The following is a 20,632-nucleotide window of genomic DNA, read 5'->3' as shown; positions in this document are numbered from 1 at the left end:
GTTCTCTTTTGAGAGCATGATGGAGTCGAGAAGCCGATCTACTTCACCAGCAAGACGTTGGCAGATGCAGAAAAGCACTATTCCCCGATGGAGAAAGCAATGCTTTCTTTACTCTACTCAGCTCGGAAGTTCCGACCTTAGTTCCAATCTCACAGCATCACGGTCATCACTGACGTACCTATTAAACATGTATTAAGTTCTAGCAACAAAACAACCCGCATGGCCAAATGGGCTGAAGAACTAGGAGAACATCACATCGAGTTCGTTCCAAGAACGTCTCGCAAAGGCCAGGTCATTGTTGAGTTCTTGGCAGATTTCCCTGTCGAAGATATCAACTGGGAACCCGAGCCAATCACATCACTCCATCAACAAGCCACCCCAGACACATGGCACCTCCACGTAAATGGCGCATGTAATAACAATGGCAGTGGACTAGGGGGTGTATTAACTTCACTAGAGGGAGCCCAGCTACAGAAATCAATAAAAATCGATTTCGCAACGTCCAACAACGAAGCAGAATACGAAGCATTGATCACAGGGCTCCGAATGGCACAGCAACTACAAGTATCAAAGCTTAAAGCTTACAGCGATTCCCATCTAGTCGTCAAGCAGATCACAAAAGAATATGTCACAAACGGAGCAAACTTGGCAAATTATGCTCAAGTCGTTTATGACATAATCAGTTTGTTCAAAACATTCTCCTTAGATCATATTCCTCGAGAGGACAACAGACATGTAGACAGCTTGGCTTTCCTAGCCTCCAAAACACAAGAGGCATGTCCAACCACAGTCTACATTGACATTCTGGAACGACCTGCATACCATAAAGAAAGTATCAACAGCCTCACAGATTTCCAACCTTCATTTGAATTAGAAATTAGCCAATCTTGGATAGGCCCATTCCTCAAGTTCATCTCACATGGTGAGATCCCATTAGAAGCAAAGCATTCTCGTGCAATCCAACTCCGAGCCCCAAGGTACATAGTGATCAATGGAAGACTATTCTGTAAATCTGCTGGAGGACCTCTCTTAAGGTGCATAACTCCAAAGGAGCGACAACTCATTTTCGACGAAATCCACAAAGATGAATATGGCAACCACGCAGGAGCAAGATCACTGGCACACAAAGCAATCGTCCAAGGATATTATTGGCCAGGCATGCATATCGAGGCAAAAAGGTATGTTCTTAAATGCCTCCAATGTCAAACTTTTGGCCACAATCACCTAAGTCCAACAAGGGAATTGATCAACATAGCCAGCCCATGGTCGTTCCACATGTGGGGGCTAGACATCATGGGACCATTCATCCCGCAAAAGAAATTAGGGCTCAAATACGTCTTAGCATCCACAGATTACTTCACCAAGTGGGTTGAAGCAATCCCACTAGTCCAAGTCAAGGAAGTCAACGTAATCAACTTCATCTGGACTAATATCATCACTAGATTTGGTCTACCCTACACCCTAGCCATGGACAATGGAACTCAATTTGCTGGCACTCAAGTCAAGGATTTTCTACAAAAATGGCGCATCACTCAAGCATTTTCTACACCTAGATATGCACAAAGCAATGGCCAAGCAGAGGCCACCAACAAGGCCATCAAGGAAAACCTCCAAAAGAAGCTGGAGAGCAAGAAAAACCAATGGCCATAGCAACTAGAAAACATTCTATGGGCATACAGAACAACAGCTAGATCCAATACAAATGAATCTCCCTTCACACTTTGCTTCGGAACGGAAGCAGTGATACCATCAAAACTCACAATCACAACTACACGTTCTGACATTGTTGAATCAGGAGTCAATGACAACATCTTGGCAAAAGAAGTGGATCTCTTAGAAGAACGTAGAGAAGCTGCCGCAATATCCCTAGCTCGGTACCACCAAACAATCCAACGTTCTTACAACAAGAGGGTCATCCCAAGATATTTCCAAGCTGGCGACCTAGTCCTCAAAAAGACTTTAGCACCAGCCAAGCTCAACCCAACATGGGAGGGCCCCTACATTGTTGACAAAGTCGTTGGAAATGGCGCATACTGGATCAAAACCCACCGGTGATAGGCTTCCCGACCTTGAATACTGACTCTCCCTCATGTGCTTTTATCAATAAGTTTTTCTCCAAGTACATAAGTTAATATGAATGAAATCTCATCAACATTGTTGAGTGCAGCTATCATTTTTGCATTACATGAGCACCTTGCATTTCACACTACGCAGCCCGACCTAAGACATCACAATGTCAGGTCGGATATCAAAGATGGAGTTAAGAACGACTTAAGAACAACAGCCACGCAGTGGTTAAGTTCATTCAATTCAAATCAAGGTCCCCCAAAAAGACCCTAAACCAACCTAACACCAACACCAGGGTTAGGTATGGTTCAACTGTAATTGCCACTCAAAGGCCAATTATCAGACAAATTCAATCTAGGGGACCCCCAAGTCAACTTAGGACCTCACAAAGCGTTTAAGTCAGGACTCAAATATAATGGCCACTCAAAGGCTAATTATATCAATCAGGAGTTCCCCCAAAAGGAACGAATCAGGGCGTATACCTGACACAAGACGAAGCCTACGTGCCAACTACGCAAAGACATCAGGTCGTACTCAAACGCTCTACGACCTATACCTTAAAGACGACCTAACAAAATCAAGCAGTACATCAGGACTAACACTATGCAGCACAGGTCGTCAAACAACAAATCAGTAGCAACAAAAGCAACAACATGCATACTTCAAGCCAACTTCAACAAGTAAGTAATTTAGATATTTCTACTTCAATCCAAAATCGGTTAGATACCAAGGCACCCAGGTTATCCTAGGAAAACGACCTGAGTATCCCCATAAAAAAAATAATATTGTATCTGTGTCAAGAACAAAAGCTGTTTAAATATTACTCACAGCCCCCCAACCCAAGAACAAGACATTCAAAGACCTCCCAACCCAAAGACAAGCACAAAACGTTTAGAATCAATTCAAACAAAGAGAGTATCCACATTCAAAGGGTCCAGATCAACGCCTCCTCCAACACACCTGAAACGGTAGCGACGATCGATCAACTTCGAAACAACGAAGGAACAAATTGGAGCAACCGGTGGCACAATGACTTGGTCAGATGGCAGATCAGATGGTCTATTAGCATTTACACCAGCATCTGCAGCAGACACTGTTGCAGCCCCACTTTCAATAGACATCTTAAGGTGAACATATTTATCCAATACCTCAAGATAATCATCCAACAACACATACTCATCACCACTCTCCACCCTATCCACCAAATCATTGTATGCAGTCTCAGCTCGTTCAGCAATGGAGCGCAACCTCTTACACTTATTAACCCATTGTTGAACCTCCAACTTTGCGGAATCCACGGCGAGGTTAAATGTGAGCCACTTTACCACCAAGTCACATTTGCACGATCCTTCAAATTCAACCTCTGTTCTCTCCACCTGTTGTTCAGCCACCAGTCGGCTACAAGCTTGCTTGTTGTTATCCAGCTCCTTCTTATAACGGTCGGAGATAAACGCCATATCCTTCAGCTTCTGATACATCGCCAGAACCTAACAAACAAGACAACAAATGTAGACATTAGAAGAGATCAAAATCAACAAGACCAAAAAGGAGCAAGCTCAGAAAGGAAGAATACTCACAAAACACAACGACCGTTCCATTTCTACAAAGTTCTCATCCGAACTCTTACCATCCAGCTTGCACCTATCCCCGGCAAGCGTAATACTCTCCAACAACGCCCCACCAACCAAAGAAGACTTGAAGCTATAGTCACCATTCACAACAAACTTTGGCAACAAACTGTAGGGGTCCTCAAACGTAACCAATCTATCAAAGACATCACTATCACTCTTCTTCCTTGGGCCCGTACTTCCTGACCACTTGCCCTACTCAGTAACAGGCTCAGCATCACCAACTTTCTCCTTACCACGGGCCTCAACCCCCCCAACATCCACAGCCACATCAATCAGGCTCATCTTCTACAGAGGAGCCCGACCTGAAGACGAATGACCTACACCAGCACCAGGTCAGTCTCCAGACTCAATTTGGGCCTTTTTAACCCCCTCCAACTCAACCACTTCGGAACGCCTTTTCAGATTAGGCTTTCAGAACAAAGTGGGAGCATCAACCTCCCCACCAACACTGCCACCCGTAGCACCACCAGCACTTCCAGCAACACCCGCATCTCCAGAGGAGAAGCAGTTGGATGCAGAACGATGTGTATCACCAGAGGAAAAGTGGTTGGACGCAGAGCACCCTCCACCCCCGAGCTCAGAACGTTGGGGTGGCAAACGATTTGCATCACCCAACTCAGAACGTTGAGATAGCAAACGGTTTGTGTCACCCCACTCAGGACGTCTGGAAGGCGTCACCCCTCCAGCCACCCTCACCGCTCCAAAACGGTGTTCAGCGACCCCACCAGACATCCTAGCTCCACCAGAACGGCTGTCACCAGCACCTCCACTCCGTTTCACTTCAGAAACAGGTATTTTCTTGTGACTCTCCCTCTCCATGACAGATTCTGAGCTAGAATCAGAAAGTTCAACCACCACCTTGCGAGCCTTATCCTTCTGCTCTAGCCTCTTACGGTTGATTTTCTTCCCTCCGCGCCTCTTAAAGTAATGCGCAACCTCACCCAGTAAAGCATGTTTATCTTCCAAACTCAAACAAGCAAACCTTTCAATTACACCGTTCTTCGTACGAGAAGAGATAAAAACCTCTGCAAAAAACAAACCCAACAATAAATCAAAACATCCAAATAATAATATAAAACACACACATTACGACCTACAACCAACAACCTACCACGAGATTGTACAACACGTTTATCAATCTCCAAGCCAAGAGGACAATATATACCCGCAGCCAATAACGACCTACGACTCCAGTCCTCCTTGCTCACCCCCACAATAACAGGAGACTTCCCCTTATAAACATGAAAACTAAAGTTCATAACACCCGATCTCCTAAAAACAAAGTGCTCAATCACATCGTTTAAACAGATGTTGTAGCCTATGTCGTTCAACAAGTCCAACACATGGAGAACTCTCCAACTGTTCCCCACGAGCTAACAAGGGGCTTTCCCCAAAAAGTTCGAAACCTCCACAGTAAGACGGGAAAAGGGCAGCCTCATCCCAGCCTTCAACCCCATAACAAACAACTACTCCTCCACCCCAAGGAACGTAGTCGTTAGTATACAAATTCTTTTCCCCAGCCAGATCGTACATGGCTAGGTTGGATTTCACCCAACTAAACTCCCTCCTCAAAGCGGCATAACAATTCACCGACTTAGGCTTCCTCTCATCCACCGTCTCCAACGAGGAAGACGACGAAGCCTTATCACCACTACAAACCCTCTCCTCACTTTCTTCACTTACAGTTCTCTCTCTCCATTTACCAACTTCAACCTCACCACTTACACTATCACTAGTCATAGACATGACACAATCAAAGAAAGAAAGAAAGCTCAAATTTTTAAAGTGGAAAGACGAACCTAATTCAAGAAGGACGAGAAGTTTTTTTTCTTATTTCTTTCTCTTTCACTCCAGACTAATTTTTTTCCTTTGGTTGAAAAGTGAACAAACAAAAATCTTCTACAAGTCAAAAACCCCTCAACTGCCAAACACCTCGAGACAATCAAAACGTTTCGTATTCCCAAAACTTAAATCATTACTCGCCCACAAACCGCCGTAAATCCGGGCCCACGAATCTAGCCCAATAGTTCCCACACATTCCCCAAAACCTAAATTCAAAACAAAATAGCTGTCAGACACGTGCCTTCAAACTTTATTTTTTAAACCGTTTTTATCCCACGCAACCGTTGTCCACAGAACGGATAAAAAAAGGGGTTGTGTAAGTACCCTCCGTTCTACACTACAGAGCACGTGTCCACAAGGCAGGGCATTTTACCTCGGCTTCGTCCCCACAACATCGAACGTGCTCAATGACCCAACACCCAGGTCGTCACCAACAGCAGTTATAACCATACATGGAAAGATATCAACTAGCGCAATCCTGGAGCTCAGTCAACGCAACAATTAAGGAGTCATTTACTTTGTAACATCAGAGTAATGACAAATCATCAAGATAGCATACAAGGTGGATCTGCAATCCATAACGGTTCAGACACACATCTACAAATAGAGAGAAATGAACTACGTAAGGCTTGATTCAAATTTATCCGGAGAAACTTGATACGTAAGCAACTCTTATCCCAAGAAGAGTGCAGCCATTTTCTATCTAGTAAATCATCAGGTCGTAGTCCCAAAATAACCAACATCTACAATTATAATAAAGCTTCCCAACATATAGTGAATTACAATCTGTCCATCTTCCTTTCCAACATTCTTTCTCCCTAGCTAAATTTGAAGCATTTCTCATTGTGTTTTCAAGCAGTTATCGTGCCTAGTAACTAGTAACTAGTAAGGTGTGTGTTACCACATTCTTACTTGATTTTAATTTTAGTTGACATTGCATTAGTAGTGCACGGTTTATTTGAACATTTTATCATGCACGAAATCTTGTTTGACATAAGCATTAATTAGTTTCTCTTATTTTTTTTACCTTTTCCTTCTTCAGAACTTGCGAACTAATTCAGTAAAAACCGTTGTAAGGATCTGACTAGTAATAGTAATTATGTGGACAGGAGATTCAGTACTAGTTACAGTGCAACTGTGCCAGCAATGGATAGAGGAAACGTCTTCTCAGTCCATGTTTATCTCCATCCTCTGTATTCTGCAGAGTAGTTGCAGCACCAGCAGGTGAGCCTTGAGCCGGAGTTTCAGTCCACAGAGCGAGCTGTGCTGCCGAGCATTAATGATGGTAGCAGAGTTTCAACAGGGTGTGAAGTAGCTAGGCTACAGTTCTAGGGTTGAGCTATTAATTAATGCAACAGAAAGAGTCGACAAAGAGGCCAAAAGGTCAAAAAAAATTCTCCACAAAAAAACTCTCTCCACAGTCCTCAACAGGGTTTATTGTTGATTTTTTGGACTTTCTTTTATCTTCTCCACTCTCTCATGATTACATTGTCTTTGCCTCTTTGGCCGTTTGCCGTTTATCTTCTTCAAGGTGTCAGGTTGCATAGGGCCGGTCGTAGATTCTCATACTCTACTTCGAATATGTAAACTTGGCAGGTATGCAAGTAGAGTACTGTTTCTGTTTGTACTTAAACGTGGTGTGTTTTTTACTACGGAGTAGAACTATGAATTCTGCTACGGACCTAGCATGAAAATAATGTCATACGAAATAGCGATCGGTATTTGGAGAAGGATCAAGGATAATTGATGTGCCGTGCGTGACACCATAACATGCTAAAACGTAAGTCTATTCGTTTTTATTCAATTTTTGGCATTTTATGTTTTTGGTGCACCTGCTTTTGTCTACATTTTTATTTTTTTTTATTTTTTTATTTTATTTTAATCAGGGTTTTTATGGTGTGAGCTCATTTTCCTCCTTGTGGCGTTTGAGTCTCATTTGCGTGATTTGGTTTGAGTCTCTATGGTGTCCAAATGGTCCGTATATACTACTACCTCTATGCGACCTATGGCTCTATATCCTATGTATTATACTATTATACTAGCATGTACTAATGTATAATATATATATATATACAAACGAATAAATATAAAAAGTTTACAAAAAGGTAGCTAGACCTGTAATACCCTGATGAAGTGACGAACCAGGCAGCATCTAGTCCTTTTGTCTCTGTTGTTTGATCTTTGATGGATTGATGCTTCTCGAGATATAGGAACATTCAAGATCGAAAGCACTTTAAAACTCGTTAAAGAGCTAAAATTTAGTTATCCTAAAAATTTCTCCACCAAAGTAATAAAAGGATTCTCGGCCTGTTGGCTGTTGCTAACAACCTTGTGCTTATCTTGTTAGCTTAGCATTTAGGTCTTTGCGAATGAGATCCGTTTGGTTTTCTATTGTTTCCTTGCTAGCTTCTGGTTTATATTATGGAGAACATACATAAATTTAAGTACCGGATAATTCGTCCTTCATTATTCATTAATTTGCTGTTGTTTAAAAGTAGGGGTGTGTATGGGTATCCGATTATCCTAAACCGAACTGGAACGTTTATAGTGGGGGTCTGGGTCCTAAATTGTTAAAACTATTAAAAATGGGTCTTCAAGAACCGAACCGATAAAGAACCGAACCTATTAGAACCGAATATTAAAAAACCGGTAGATATCCAAACCAAAATCGAAACTGATTATTATGATTTTGATATATAAAATTTAATATTATATTATACTAAATAAATACAAACCCAAATATTATAATATATATAAATTTTTTAGGTGAAAAATCTACTAAATATATAGGAGTAACATAATAGTTAATGTATGTTATTAAATGAATGTTTTGTAATATTACAATGAACATATGTATTATAAATACTAATAATAATGTCAACGACTACACGCACGTATAATATAAATTAATTAATACAATGTATATATTAACTAATAAACGTGTACATGATAATATTTATATAAGTGCATGTGCTTGATATATTACACGTGTATGTATGTATACATATGATAATGAATGCGCTAACAATTATTGTATATATACTTACTCTATAGGTTAAAGTTTAGTGTGTGCGATATATATTTATATAGGACATATATATGTATGTCTAGTACTTAGTACATGTACACTTGTTCTATTTGAAATGCAAATTAATACACGCGTACATATAATTTATGAGATATATTTAAAGTTTTTAGAAAATTTTCAAAAATTATTGAATTTAGAACCACCACAAGTGTTATTGTCACACTAAAAACTAACTTTTATATCGGTTATGTAATTAAAAATGTAATTTTAGTAATAATAATGTATAATCCGAAAAGAAACCAAAACCCGAATTGAAACCAACTTAATTAATGAGTATGGTTCCGGATTTTCTAAAATAAAATAAAAAAAACCCCAAACGAGCCGAACTAGTAGGAATGGTTAAAAATAGAATTAAACCCGAAAACAATAAAAACCGAGCTAAAACCGACCCATAAACACGCATAGTTAAAATAATTAAAGACTCTAGTTCAAAGAAATCATGGAGTTAGTAGACCAAAACCAAATGTATACAATTTCTTTGTTAAAAGTTAAAACGTACAGTTGCTAGTAACTAAGTATCATATTTATTCAGTAAATACTGACTAATATATGAAATCTCTATCAGCGGACCTGGCGCTAGTTGCATACTTGCATATGTTAATGACTTAATGGTACAAAATATCACGACAAACCACAGTAGTGCAGACTGCAGACGGCAGAATTCTGAAGAAGAGTTGGCACGTTTATGATACTTTACAGTGCAAGCATAATACGTATGTCCATGTTTTTTTTTCGATAATCCGTATGTCCGTGTTACTTTCGGCTTTGTAGTGTCTACACAACGTTATACCCAGGTTCTAAGAATCGGCATTTAAGTTGTATCAATTAATACGTCGAAATGTGAACTATGTGTGCCGTACAACGAGACCAACTGAATCTAATTTTGGTCAAATATGTTTGGCTAAGAAGTCCAAATTGGGCGTTGCACTGTCAATAGTAAGTAGTATGGCATGGTCTAGTTTTTTATTTTTACATGCCTTGCAAACTTGTATTTTCTCGTCCGATAGTTTTTTAGTCAACATCTACCAATTTTACTTTATGTAAGATAGAACCAAGGCCCAAAATATCGCTGATATATATTGTTTTTTAGTACACCGATATAAATATATTCGATATATTTCAACCGAATATTGAATTTTTTTTTCCGATATATATTACAATTTCTGATATAACGATATATATCAACTATTATATACGATATATCCGATATAAATTGTTGACTTTGATTGATATTGTTGATTTTAACCGATATATTGACGATATTTTCGATATAATTAACAATATTTCTAATATAATCGATGATATTTTTGATATATCGACATACAAAATAAAATTTTAACTGATAAAAAAAAAGATATATCCGATATTTTTGATATTTTTAATATATATCAATTTTTAAATACATCGAAATATTCACCAAATTCGATATTTTGGGTCTTGGATAGAATTGACAATTATCAGCAAGTTATCATTTTCCTTTTTTTCACAAATTGTATCTATTCCAGACAGAGTTAGTACTAGAGAACATAACTTAGACAACTGACCTAGAAAAACATGACTCAAACCCGTCAAAGTCTCGTGTCATTGAGACTTGATTATGGTGGAAATCTTTGCTGGTAAAGGATAAGGATTCGATGTCTCTGAACATCTCGTTAGTTGATGAATGTATGCTAAATGTTTGGACTAAAGTGCTACTGAATCTTTTCTGCATTATTTGATGCAAATCGTTCACTACGATTCAATGTTGTCCGTTTGTGGTTGGATCTGTAATAAGTAATAACAGAACCCTACTTTGAGGAAGAGTGCTGTACGTGAACGTAGCCTAACGGCACAGCCCCATATTACTAAATACTAATTGACCAGCACAGACCTTCAAGTTCATTATCTTGTGCAATCAGCCATATTGGGATTTGTGACTTGCTAGATCAGCTTTGTTTTGCTATGGGCAAACGATTAGCTACTAGCTAACTGAAGGAGTTTGCGTTTCCCATATGATTATCTCAAGGACGGACCGTATTATGTTCTCTACTAGCCAATTGATCAAAGAACATTCCAGCAGTCCTATATCCTTTATATCCACCCATACCCTTCAATCATCCTTAATCGTTCATCCCCATCCTTGAACACGCAAACATTGGTCCCATGATATTTCACTGAAAATACCCGGTAATTTTATTGACGTGGTTAGCCGGAGGCGTGGATGTACTTTTAATTCTTTAGTCTTTAAATGTGTAAAATTAATGACCCTACAATCTACAGTTGGTTACAGAAAATTATTGGCGTTTAGTACCCCGCTTGACACTAAAAGCACAGGACAAAAAGAATTTCACTTGTAGAGGGACAGTTTCGTTTGAATATAGCAATTATATCAAGAAAACTTAATGCAAAAGCAGTTAGATTGGCACAGCACTCTGGTCCACTCCACTACTCCAGCCTGTATGGATTTGGTAAAACAGTCTTCATAATTACTCCAGCCCCAAACTTTTTTATTTACTTGAAGCATAATAAATAACCCAACAAACTTTTTATGTTCTCTTCTTTCTTCTGCGGGACCACTGTTTACATACTTCCATGGTTTAATATTTCAATCTATTAAAACTATACAAGTCTCCTTACATTGTCTCAGTCAGTCTCTTGATATATGTGCAAATCCCTTTGTCTCTTTGGGACATTTTTCACAAGAATCAATGAGCACTTGGTTTTAAATCGACGTTTTGATTGTTCCTTCAGATGTGTTCTTCATTATTCTTCCTCCTTTTCTCTTGTTCCAGACTTCCAGCCGTTACATCTTTCTTTTTCTGAGGAAGCTCAATATTCTTTACATTTCTCAGAAAAAACGTGAAAAATGACATGTGGGTACCTCCAAAAGTAGCTATATTCAGCCTTTCCTTTTGTCTTGTTTCTCCATTGTGCATGCATTTAGCCCATCTCACTTTCTTCCTTTCTCTCCATAGCCTATGTTGTTTAAAACTGCTGAGCCAAAAAAGTTCCATCATCATCAACTATTTCATGTAGAGATCTAAAGTGTATGTTGAGATTTTATACAAGATTTTAAGGCCGAAGGATATTCCATTTTCCACAGCATTTATTCATGACCTCCACGCGTGCTACTAGACACTAGTACTGGACTGTTAACTGTTACAACCATATGACACTGTAATCATTCTACTCCTTTCTATAACTCTTGCTTGCTTTCCACTTTGCATACAGGCCAAATGAAGTTGTTCAGCAACACATAAAATATCTTCTCTTCTACAGATATTGATCACTTGTTACTCCAGGCCACCTTCTCGAAAAATGCCTCAACTTCAAATGAAAGATCCTCAAGAGAAGCATGTGGTTTCAAGGAAACCATTACAGAATTCCATGAATAAACAAAATTCTGCGTCCCAATCTTTACAGAATTGTCCACTGTGTCTTAAAGATACTAAGAAGAGAGTTAGAAAGAGAAGGAGTAGAGGAAAAGGCAAAGATATTCAGGTGGTGGAGAATTTGAAAGAAATAGGGGTTGATCATGATCTTCAGGTGGAACCTTTGGTTTCGAGTAAAGGTCTTACGTTTCACCGTAGGCCTGGTTATGGACAAGCTGGTACTAAATGCATTGTCAAAGCCAACCATTTTCTTGCAGAGTTGCCAGACAAAGATTTGAATCATTATCATGTAAGTACTAAGTAGTAGCATTCTTATTTATGATTGTTGAAAATTTGTGTGAATTGGCTAAAGCATTTTTTTTTTTTTTTTAAATTTTCTGTTGGTTTAATTTACTAATGTATATAGGTAACAATAACTCCTGAGCCTGTGGTGAGTTCACGTAGATTGAATAGAGCTATAATGGCTCAGTTGGTAAAGCTATATAGAGAGTCTGATTTGGGTATGAGGCTTCCTGCTTATGATGGAAGGAATAGCCTTTACACTGCTGGATTACTTCCTTTTACGTCCAAGGAATTTAGTATAACATTGGCCGATGAAGGTCATAATATTAACGATGCCAGGTTAGTTTTCCATTACTTGTGGAATTTGTTTTCATTGAAATATATGTATGTATATTTTTTTAAATTTCTCATGGGTTTGATTTGAGGTGATTTTTAATCCATGGACCTTGTTCGTAATTGTAACAATACCTCTCCTTAACATATGGGAAATGAGTCTGCAATAGTTTTTCTCCTCCATGTGTTGTACACCATAAAGAAAAAGAGAAAGAAATTGAACAATTAGAGCAGCTAGTTATGTTACCTACAAAAATGATAAAAGTTGCTTCATTCATACTAGGGTTGTTGCAGGGTATTACTCCATAATATGGCCAGATTAAAGTAACCGTTCTCTAACTTAATTGACCCAGTAGTACTTGCAGTTTGGAATCATTTAAAGGATACAAAGCTGCTGACCTTTGGTTCACATTACAATCATCTGAAGGTTCTAATTTAGACTTTTTTGAAAGCAGACAAAGGGAATTTAAGGTGACTATCAAGTTTGTTGCTCAAGCTGACCTGCAGCACTTACAGCAATTTCTGGCTGGAAAAGTTGCTGATACTCCTCAAGAAGCTCTACAAGTTCTTGACATTGTCTTAAGGGAACTGTCCACCCAAAGGCGAGTTTCTTAAATTCTGTATCATTCTCTCTGGTGGTAGTCGTTATTCTAGCGCAAAGATTTTTTGTTAAGAGGTGCCTTGATGTGATTAATCCAGAATGTACATCTCATAGACTTGGCTCTACACTGGCCAGGTGGACAGTCTTTTCCATTTCTGTTTCCTGCTGTGTAAGATAGTTAACATTGGCTAATTAAGGTCATTGATTTCCCAGAAGACGAAACAATAGAAGACGAATGAAAAACACATTAGTTAGATTCAAAATCTATTGAACAATGATCCTATATGAATTAGGACTGTTTTCATAGGTTGCTTTCTTTTACACAAGTTTTTATGTCAAGTGTGTAACATTAGAGCATGTTGATGTGGTGAAATACATTCAAGTTGAGCTGCATCACACCGCACCTCACCCTACTTATTAAGAGATAACTCTACAGTTTGGAAGATGCTAGAGTATCACTTATTTACTTCCTTTACAGATGTATGGATATTTTGTGGTTCTTGTGCTTTGGCTAACTTTTTGTAAAATCTAAATGTGCTTTTACATTTTAGGTATATGTCCATTGGAAGATCTTTTTACTCCCCTGATATTAGAAAACCACAAAGATTAGGTGAAGGGCTACAATCATGGCGTGGCTTCTACCAAAGTCTAAGACCAACTCAAATGGGATTGTCTCTGAATATTGGTATTTGGTTTCTGACTTCATTTTTATACTCAGTTACTATAGGGTGGTTCTTAATTGCACTCCACAATTTCTTTGTAATGACTATCCTTTTTCTATCTCATTTTGCAGACATGTCTTCTGCTTCTTTCATGGAACCACTACCTGTAATTGAGTTTGTAGTTCAAATTCTAGGGAAAGACATATTGATGAGGCCGCTATCTGATGCAGATCGAATAAAGGTATGCCACTCAACCGTCCTGAAGTTGAGTATGATAAACAACTTCCATGCAAGGTGTTCTTGTCATTTCCAACACTGCGCGTATGCATATTTTACTTTGTGCTTTCATTTCCAGAGTACTTGTCCCTTCAATTGACGTTGTTATGTATGTGGATTGTAAAGCCTGATCACACAGGCCAGATTAGTTTACAATATGAAAATGGAAACAGGACACCACGAGCACCCAATTGAAACCTTGTACATCATGCACGTTTTCAAATTGGTTTTGGAAGTCAACTTATGTCCTCCAACATGGCATGGGATTCTAAATTGGTTTTTGAAACCAATTGATTCCTCACGTCTGTGTGTCCATATATACCCTGTATGCTTAAGCAAATGGGTGTCATACAATTAAGAGAGCTCACAATGTACGGGGTGCATTGTGAGTACATTGTTAGCGAGAGAATTTATGTAAATTTGCGAGTGCATTGTGAGAATAGTAGAAATTTGCATGTGCCAAAATTGTGTATGCATTGTGAGAGAAAGGGAGAGTTTGGTGTTTGTGAGAGGCTCGTGACATTGTAAATAACTCTTTGATTATAGTAGATTTTGGTGTGCTTGTAGACGTAGGCAATTACCAAACCACGTAAGTTCCTTGTGTTCGTTTTCTTTGCTCTTTCCATATTCCTTTCTTTGTCGCTCTGGTTTTCTTGTTTTGTCATTGATTCCAAAATTGTGAGGTTACTGTGAACTCTAATTTCCAACTCACGCGCGTAGTAAAATCATATAGAGCATGTTTTTCAGATTACATCACATGTTACTGATTTGCCGTTTGGACATTTTTATTTCTTAAAGTTTATCAATAATAAGTAAAATGGAATGCTTATTCACATCAGGCACAATGCTAGACACAGACTTCGTGCATACATATTACGGAATAAGGACCCATGTTAAATGCCTCTCTGCACAACTCTTTTCTTCTTCTATTTCATTCAGTTTCAGGGTATATAGATGGCCATAATTCCAAGATGCACACAAATTTATAACATCTGTTGATCGTCGCCTGAATCTCTTCTAGGCATTCTACGTATTAAATTTCTGATCCAGTCTCACTTAAATCTCTTTTAGTTGTGCAGGAGTTCTTAAAGTCTTGGTCCTAGTTAAGATTTAAACTGTAGTGAAAAATGATAGTGGTTACAAAGTGAAAATTTGTGACAAATGTATTATTTTCATTTGAGAACCAATAGAAATTGAAAGGGCTCCACAACGTGTTCTTTGATATCTTAGAGCTTCATACTTTTTCTTGTATATGTACTAAATTTGGAAGGCTATTTCACCTAAAATTGATATGATGTTATATTTATAAATACTTTCCAGGTTAGAAAAGCCCTCAAAGGTGTCAAAGTTGAAGTTACACACAGGGGAAGTGTAAGGCGGAAATACCGAGTTTCAGGATTGACTATACAACCTACAATGGAACTGATGTACGGTAGATTCTATAATCAATATCTTTCCTAGTTTGGGTAACTATTCATTCCTAAGTTTTGAACTCTTGGATTACTAACTTCAAGTTTCACCCTTTGAACAGTTTCCCAGTGGATGAGCAAATGAATATGAAATCTGTTGTTGAATACTTTCGAGAGATGTATGGTTTTACCATTCAGCATTCTCACCTCCCTTGCCTCCTAGTAGGAAATCATAAGAAGGCAAATTATTTGCCAATGGAGGTTAGCTTCAAATACTTAATGTTCATCTTGTACACCTACACTATGTTTTGGTCTTTTCACATGCAAGTATTCTTTAAAATTGTGCAGGCCTGTAAGATTGTTGAGGGACAAAGATACACCAAGAGGTTGAACGACAAGCAGATAACTTCCTTCTTAAAATTTACATGTCAAAGACCTCGAGATCAGGAAAATGACATTTTGCAGGTCATTCTCTTCGAATCAATTTATCATAATGCCGTAGTTCCAATATGGAAAAAATGCTCTTTGGTTTAGTTTGACATATATTGGTATAGTATAACATTGATAGTGTGAATCACACTGACAATTTATTATGCTGGTTCCTGCAAAATAAATGTGCATACATCTACTGTGCGAGTGTGTTGGATGGAGCAGAGCTAGCTTCGTAACATAGTCTATGATAACATAATCCGTTGTTGCAAAAGTTGTGTTCTTCAGAATACGTAGGTTGCAAGGTTTTTGCAGTTGCTACAGAGATTGTACAACAGCAACCTATCAATGATTTGTTGTAATGATAAAATATTTTTAAAATTTATAGCATAAATAGAAGGATAATGTAAATTCATTACTGGTTTATCATTCTTATTAAAATCACAGCATTGAATTTGTGTGTCAATTTCAGACCGTGCATCAGAATGCATATGAGCAAGATCCTTATGCGAAAGAGTTTGGCATCAGCATAAGTAATACACTTGCATCAGTTGAAGCTCGGGTTCTTCCTGCACCATGGGTAACATGCAGATCAATCATTGATTTTGGTGTTCTTATGCAATGACTTTCATTGCTTTATTCATGGTGTCCTTTGCTTATTACATTTTGTTTGTCGATTCTGTATCTGATAGCTAAAATACCATGATACTGGGAAAGAGAAAGATTGCTTACCTCAAGTTGGTCAGTGGAATATGCTGAACAAAGTACAGTAATGCCTAACTTTGCATATTTTATGAAGTCGCAAACTTCACTTCTCTTAATGGGTTGCAAGTTGCAACAGAAAAAGTAATAATAAACAAATAAACAAACGTGTTGCTTTAATGCAGAAAATGATAAATGGAAGCTCTGTGAACTTCTGGGCTTGTATAAACTTCTCAAATAATGTTCAAGAAAGCACTGTTCGTGGGTTTTGCTTGGAGCTGGCACAGATGTGCCAAATCTCTGGCATGGTAAAGTTTTTCTGATCCAGTTTCTTTCTTCTTCAGCTTGTTTTATATATGCACTTTGTTTTCCCCAGCAGTGCAGTAATCTCTAAATTAAAATGGTTTGCTTCTATCGAGGAAATATCAGGATCTGTCCTATGCTGCACGTGACAGCCACCAGGTCAAGTAATTAATGTTTGTGGATCCTTAAATGCAGGAATTCAACCGTGAACCTGTAGCTCCAATATATAGAGCTAGCCCAAATGAAGTAGAAAAGGCATTGAAATATGTCTACACTGCGGCAGTGAACAAACTTAAAGGCAAAGAGTTAGAGTTACTTATTGCCATTCTCCCTGACAACAATGGTTCTTTATATGGTAAATGGTCCTCTATAGTTGTACTTTTCGTGTTAGGCTTATATTACCCAGAACTTGGTGATTACGACACATGTAAGCTTTTATTATCCAGATCAAACAAAATATGCTTCTTCTGTATGATAACATAGCCATTTTTCCTGACAACAATGGTTCTTTATATGGTAAATGCCCCTCTATTGTTGTAATTTGTATGATAACATATTAGATGCACCTTAAGGTGAATATTAATTTGTGTTATTGCCAACATTTTACTATCCTTTTAAAATTTTCTGATAATCTAGTTTTGTTTTTGTTTTTCCTTCTCGTGATTTTGACAATAACTTCAAATTCTAATTAAGAACTTAAAATTTCGTAAAATGAAATTTCTGTATTTTCTTATTTCTATATAACTTAGGTGCAATGGCATTTTCTTATTTCATGCTTGATTTGTTTGTGTTTTACTTAATAAAATTAATTATAAGGCTGCTTTGGAATTTCTGTTAGCTACAGTTCAGGAAAATATACGTGATCATTTTTTTAATTTTTTTTTCTAATATGGAGTTTACTACTTTGTTGTTTTTGTCAGGTGATCTCAAGAGAATATGTGAAACGGATTTGGGTTTAATATCCCAGTGTTGTCTCACAAAGCATGTGTATAAGATTAGTAAACAGTATCTGGCGAATGTTTCTCTCAAAATAAATGTTAAGGTAAGTTTGAAGTGAATCGCCTATCATATGTGTTTGACCGATGTGCATGGAAAAGACTTTTTCATTCTTATAGATTGATACCAGATGGTTTCTCGGTACTGTTTCAGATGGGAGGAAGGAATACGGTACTATTAGATGCTTTGCATTGGAAAATACCTTTGGTCAGCGATATTCCAACAATAGTGTTCGGAGCTGATGTAACACATCCTGAGACCGGAGAGAACTCCAGTCCATCAATAGCTGCGGTAATTATACAACTGCCTACATTCCTTGAGTGTTAAGATTTGGTTGTGTACAAATTCCATACTGATTCTTCATTGGTCCAGGTTGTAGCCTCCCAAGATTGGCCTGAAGTTACAAAATATGCTGGATTAGTATGTGCTCAGGCTCATCGCCAAGAGCTTATTCAGGACTTATTTAAAACCTGGCACGATCCTCAACAGGGCACAGTTACTGGAGGCATGATCAGGTAAACATCTACACCACTTCAGATTATGATCGTGTTATTTTGCACAACAAGGAGTCCGATGGCACAAGTACTTGGGTAGGTGAGTGCCACAAGCTCCCGTTCACTTGGGGGGTGTTTGGGTAAAAATCTAAAAAGGCAAAAGGAGACAGAATGATTTCTTCACATATATTGTTTCTTCTGTTTCAATAATGCAACATCATCACATATATGGTTAATGGGAGCTAAACTAAGCTGATAATACTGCAGGGAGCTCTTAATTTCCTTTAGAAAGGCAACTGGACAGAAGCCATTAAGAATAATATTCTACAGGTACCAGTTCTTTTACTCTAAGAAAGCTTGAGTTGCGGTTAATAAACATCTTTATCCTCTATATGTGTATCTGTCATTAAAATCTCTAATGTGTTTCCATAAACCTCAATAGGGACGGGGTTAGTGATGGGCAGTTCTATCAAGTCTTGCTATATGAATTAGAGGCCATTCGTAAGGTGTGTGAACTCCAAATATCATGGCACATATTTGTATGTATTCACATTCTGGTGCTAATAGTGGTTCCTTTTCCAGGCGTGTGCGTCTTTAGAACCAAATTACCAGCCACCTGTTACTTTCGTGGTGGTCCAGAAACGTCACCATACCAGACTGTTTGCAGACAACCACAAAGACAGAAGTAGCATTGATAAGAGCGGAAATATCCTACCCGGTCAGAGCTCTCTCCCTGCAGAATCATGTTGTTTCTTAAGAATTTTTTATATGATAAAAGTTTGAAAATTTACTGTACAGGGACTGTGGTGGACACTAAGATTTGTCATCCAGCTGAGTTTGACTTTTATCTCTGTAGTCATGCGGGAATCCAGGTATAATATTGTAAATGATTATAATTAACTTACTGCAAAGATTTATCACCAGAAATTCAAAATAGAACAAAATGGTAGAAAATGAACTTTGAATAGCAGAAATTTGTGCTCAATGCGAGAAAACCATGGTTGCTAATCTCATCTTTGCTATTGTTATCAATTTGATCGATATAAAAATATTTGTAGTGAGGAGGTAGGAGAGGAGAGTAGCAAATCTTATTTGTTGTGCGTAAATTATTTGGCAGGGAACTAGTCGCCCAGCTCATTATCATGTTCTCTGGGATGAGAATAATTTCACTGCAGATGAAATACAGTCTCTTACAAACAACCTCTGTTACACGTAAGCTCTACGCAAATTTCTTTCCACTCAAGTTAATATTGTATCTTCATGTAAGAAATAATAACTTTTTTTAAGTTGGCGATCGCAGGTATGCGCGGTGCACTCGCTCTGTTTCCGTAGGTAATGCTTTATCGACTAAACTTTCCAAGACACTTGCCATAATGTCTGCAACATGACCTATTATTATCCCCTAATTTTTTTAAATAATTGAGAATCTTTCTTCTTATTTACTAGATTTACTCAATGTTTGGTCGAGTTAATTTGTATAATTTGTTGCTACAGGTTACTCTGACAGTCAAAAGTCTTTTATGAAACAAGTTTATGTTCGAAATTTAGTGAATGATTGTTTCTAGCTATGATGTTCGCCAATCAGTCGATTAGGATTCAAGATAAGGACAGTTAGATACTGACTTGTCAGGAGAGTGCAATTGCTGCATGAGGTTATAAGAATCTTGAAAGTCTCAACCTATACCTAGCTTTGATTCATCTGATTGTTATAGCATATAAATAATATAACTCTAACTTGTTCTGTAATCCATCTAAAGAACTAAGTGTGCTGATTTACCCCCTTAATCTTTCTATCTTTTATTAGGAACATATTAATTCACAGATAAGAATAGATTACTTGTTTCATGCGCAGTGCCTCCTGCATACTATGCTCATCTGGCTGCCTTCCGTGCACGATTCTACATGGATCCAGAAGAGCAAGAGAACTCCACAACAATTAGCAACGGTTCATGTGTACGAGAGCTACCAGCATTGAAAGAGAAAGTTAAGAAAGTGATGTTTTATTGTTAGAAAAGTGTAACTTTTATTAGGGACAGAGGGCTTCTGTACATAAATGATGCATATTGGGGACATGTACTACAAGTTTTGGTATTCACTAATATCTAGTTCAATGTCAGTTAACTTATAGATACTTTCAGCTCAGAAA

At 38.0% G+C, this 20,632-nt stretch overlaps 1 protein-coding gene across 2 annotated transcripts; it reads left to right on the top strand.

Moving 5' to 3' along the window:
• Positions 1 to 11,644: 11,644 nt before the first annotated feature.
• LOC147510691 (protein argonaute PNH1-like) lies at positions 11,645 to 20,632 on the top strand. 2 transcript variants are annotated; one of them, XM_086602569.1, is made up of 23 exons: positions 11,645 to 11,784; positions 11,887 to 12,288; positions 12,406 to 12,620; positions 13,070 to 13,216; positions 13,767 to 13,900; positions 14,009 to 14,118; positions 15,474 to 15,580; positions 15,685 to 15,823; positions 15,911 to 16,027; positions 16,464 to 16,571; positions 16,684 to 16,755; positions 16,879 to 17,001; positions 17,192 to 17,351; positions 17,917 to 18,038; positions 18,146 to 18,283; positions 18,365 to 18,507; positions 18,754 to 18,816; positions 18,929 to 18,992; positions 19,069 to 19,204; positions 19,285 to 19,358; positions 19,604 to 19,698; positions 19,787 to 19,818; positions 20,339 to 20,632. In XM_086602569.1, exons 2-23 carry the CDS (start codon positions 11,926 to 11,928, stop codon positions 20,494 to 20,496), a joined length of 2,820 nt encoding a protein of 939 aa, XP_086458695.1. In that variant the 5' UTR covers positions 11,645 to 11,784; positions 11,887 to 11,925; the 3' UTR covers positions 20,497 to 20,632. The 2 variants fall into 2 exon arrangements, with proteins under 2 accessions (XP_086458695.1, XP_086458694.1); XM_086602568.1 differs by having other exon boundaries at positions 11,751 to 12,288.

The sequence above is a fragment of the Coptis chinensis genome, chromosome 3, assembly GCF_015680905.1.
Source record: "Coptis chinensis isolate HL-2020 chromosome 3, ASM1568090v1, whole genome shotgun sequence".
NCBI classification, from domain to species: domain Eukaryota; kingdom Viridiplantae; phylum Streptophyta; class Magnoliopsida; order Ranunculales; family Ranunculaceae; genus Coptis; species Coptis chinensis.
This window is presented reverse-complemented; position numbering and strand designations above follow the sequence as displayed.

Excerpts from the sequence above, each read along its gene's own strand:
- LOC147510691 (XM_086602569.1), top strand. The coding sequence starts at position 11,926 with ATGCCTCAACTTCAAATGAAAGATCCTCAAGAGAAGCATGTGGTTTCA. Across the intron at positions 12,289-12,405 it reads AAGATTTGAATCATTATCAT|GTAACAATAACTCCTGAGCC; the intron begins GTAAGTACTAAG and ends TAATGTATATAG. Across the intron at positions 16,572-16,683 it reads GGGTTCTTCCTGCACCATGG|CTAAAATACCATGATACTGG; the intron begins GTAACATGCAGA and ends TGTATCTGATAG.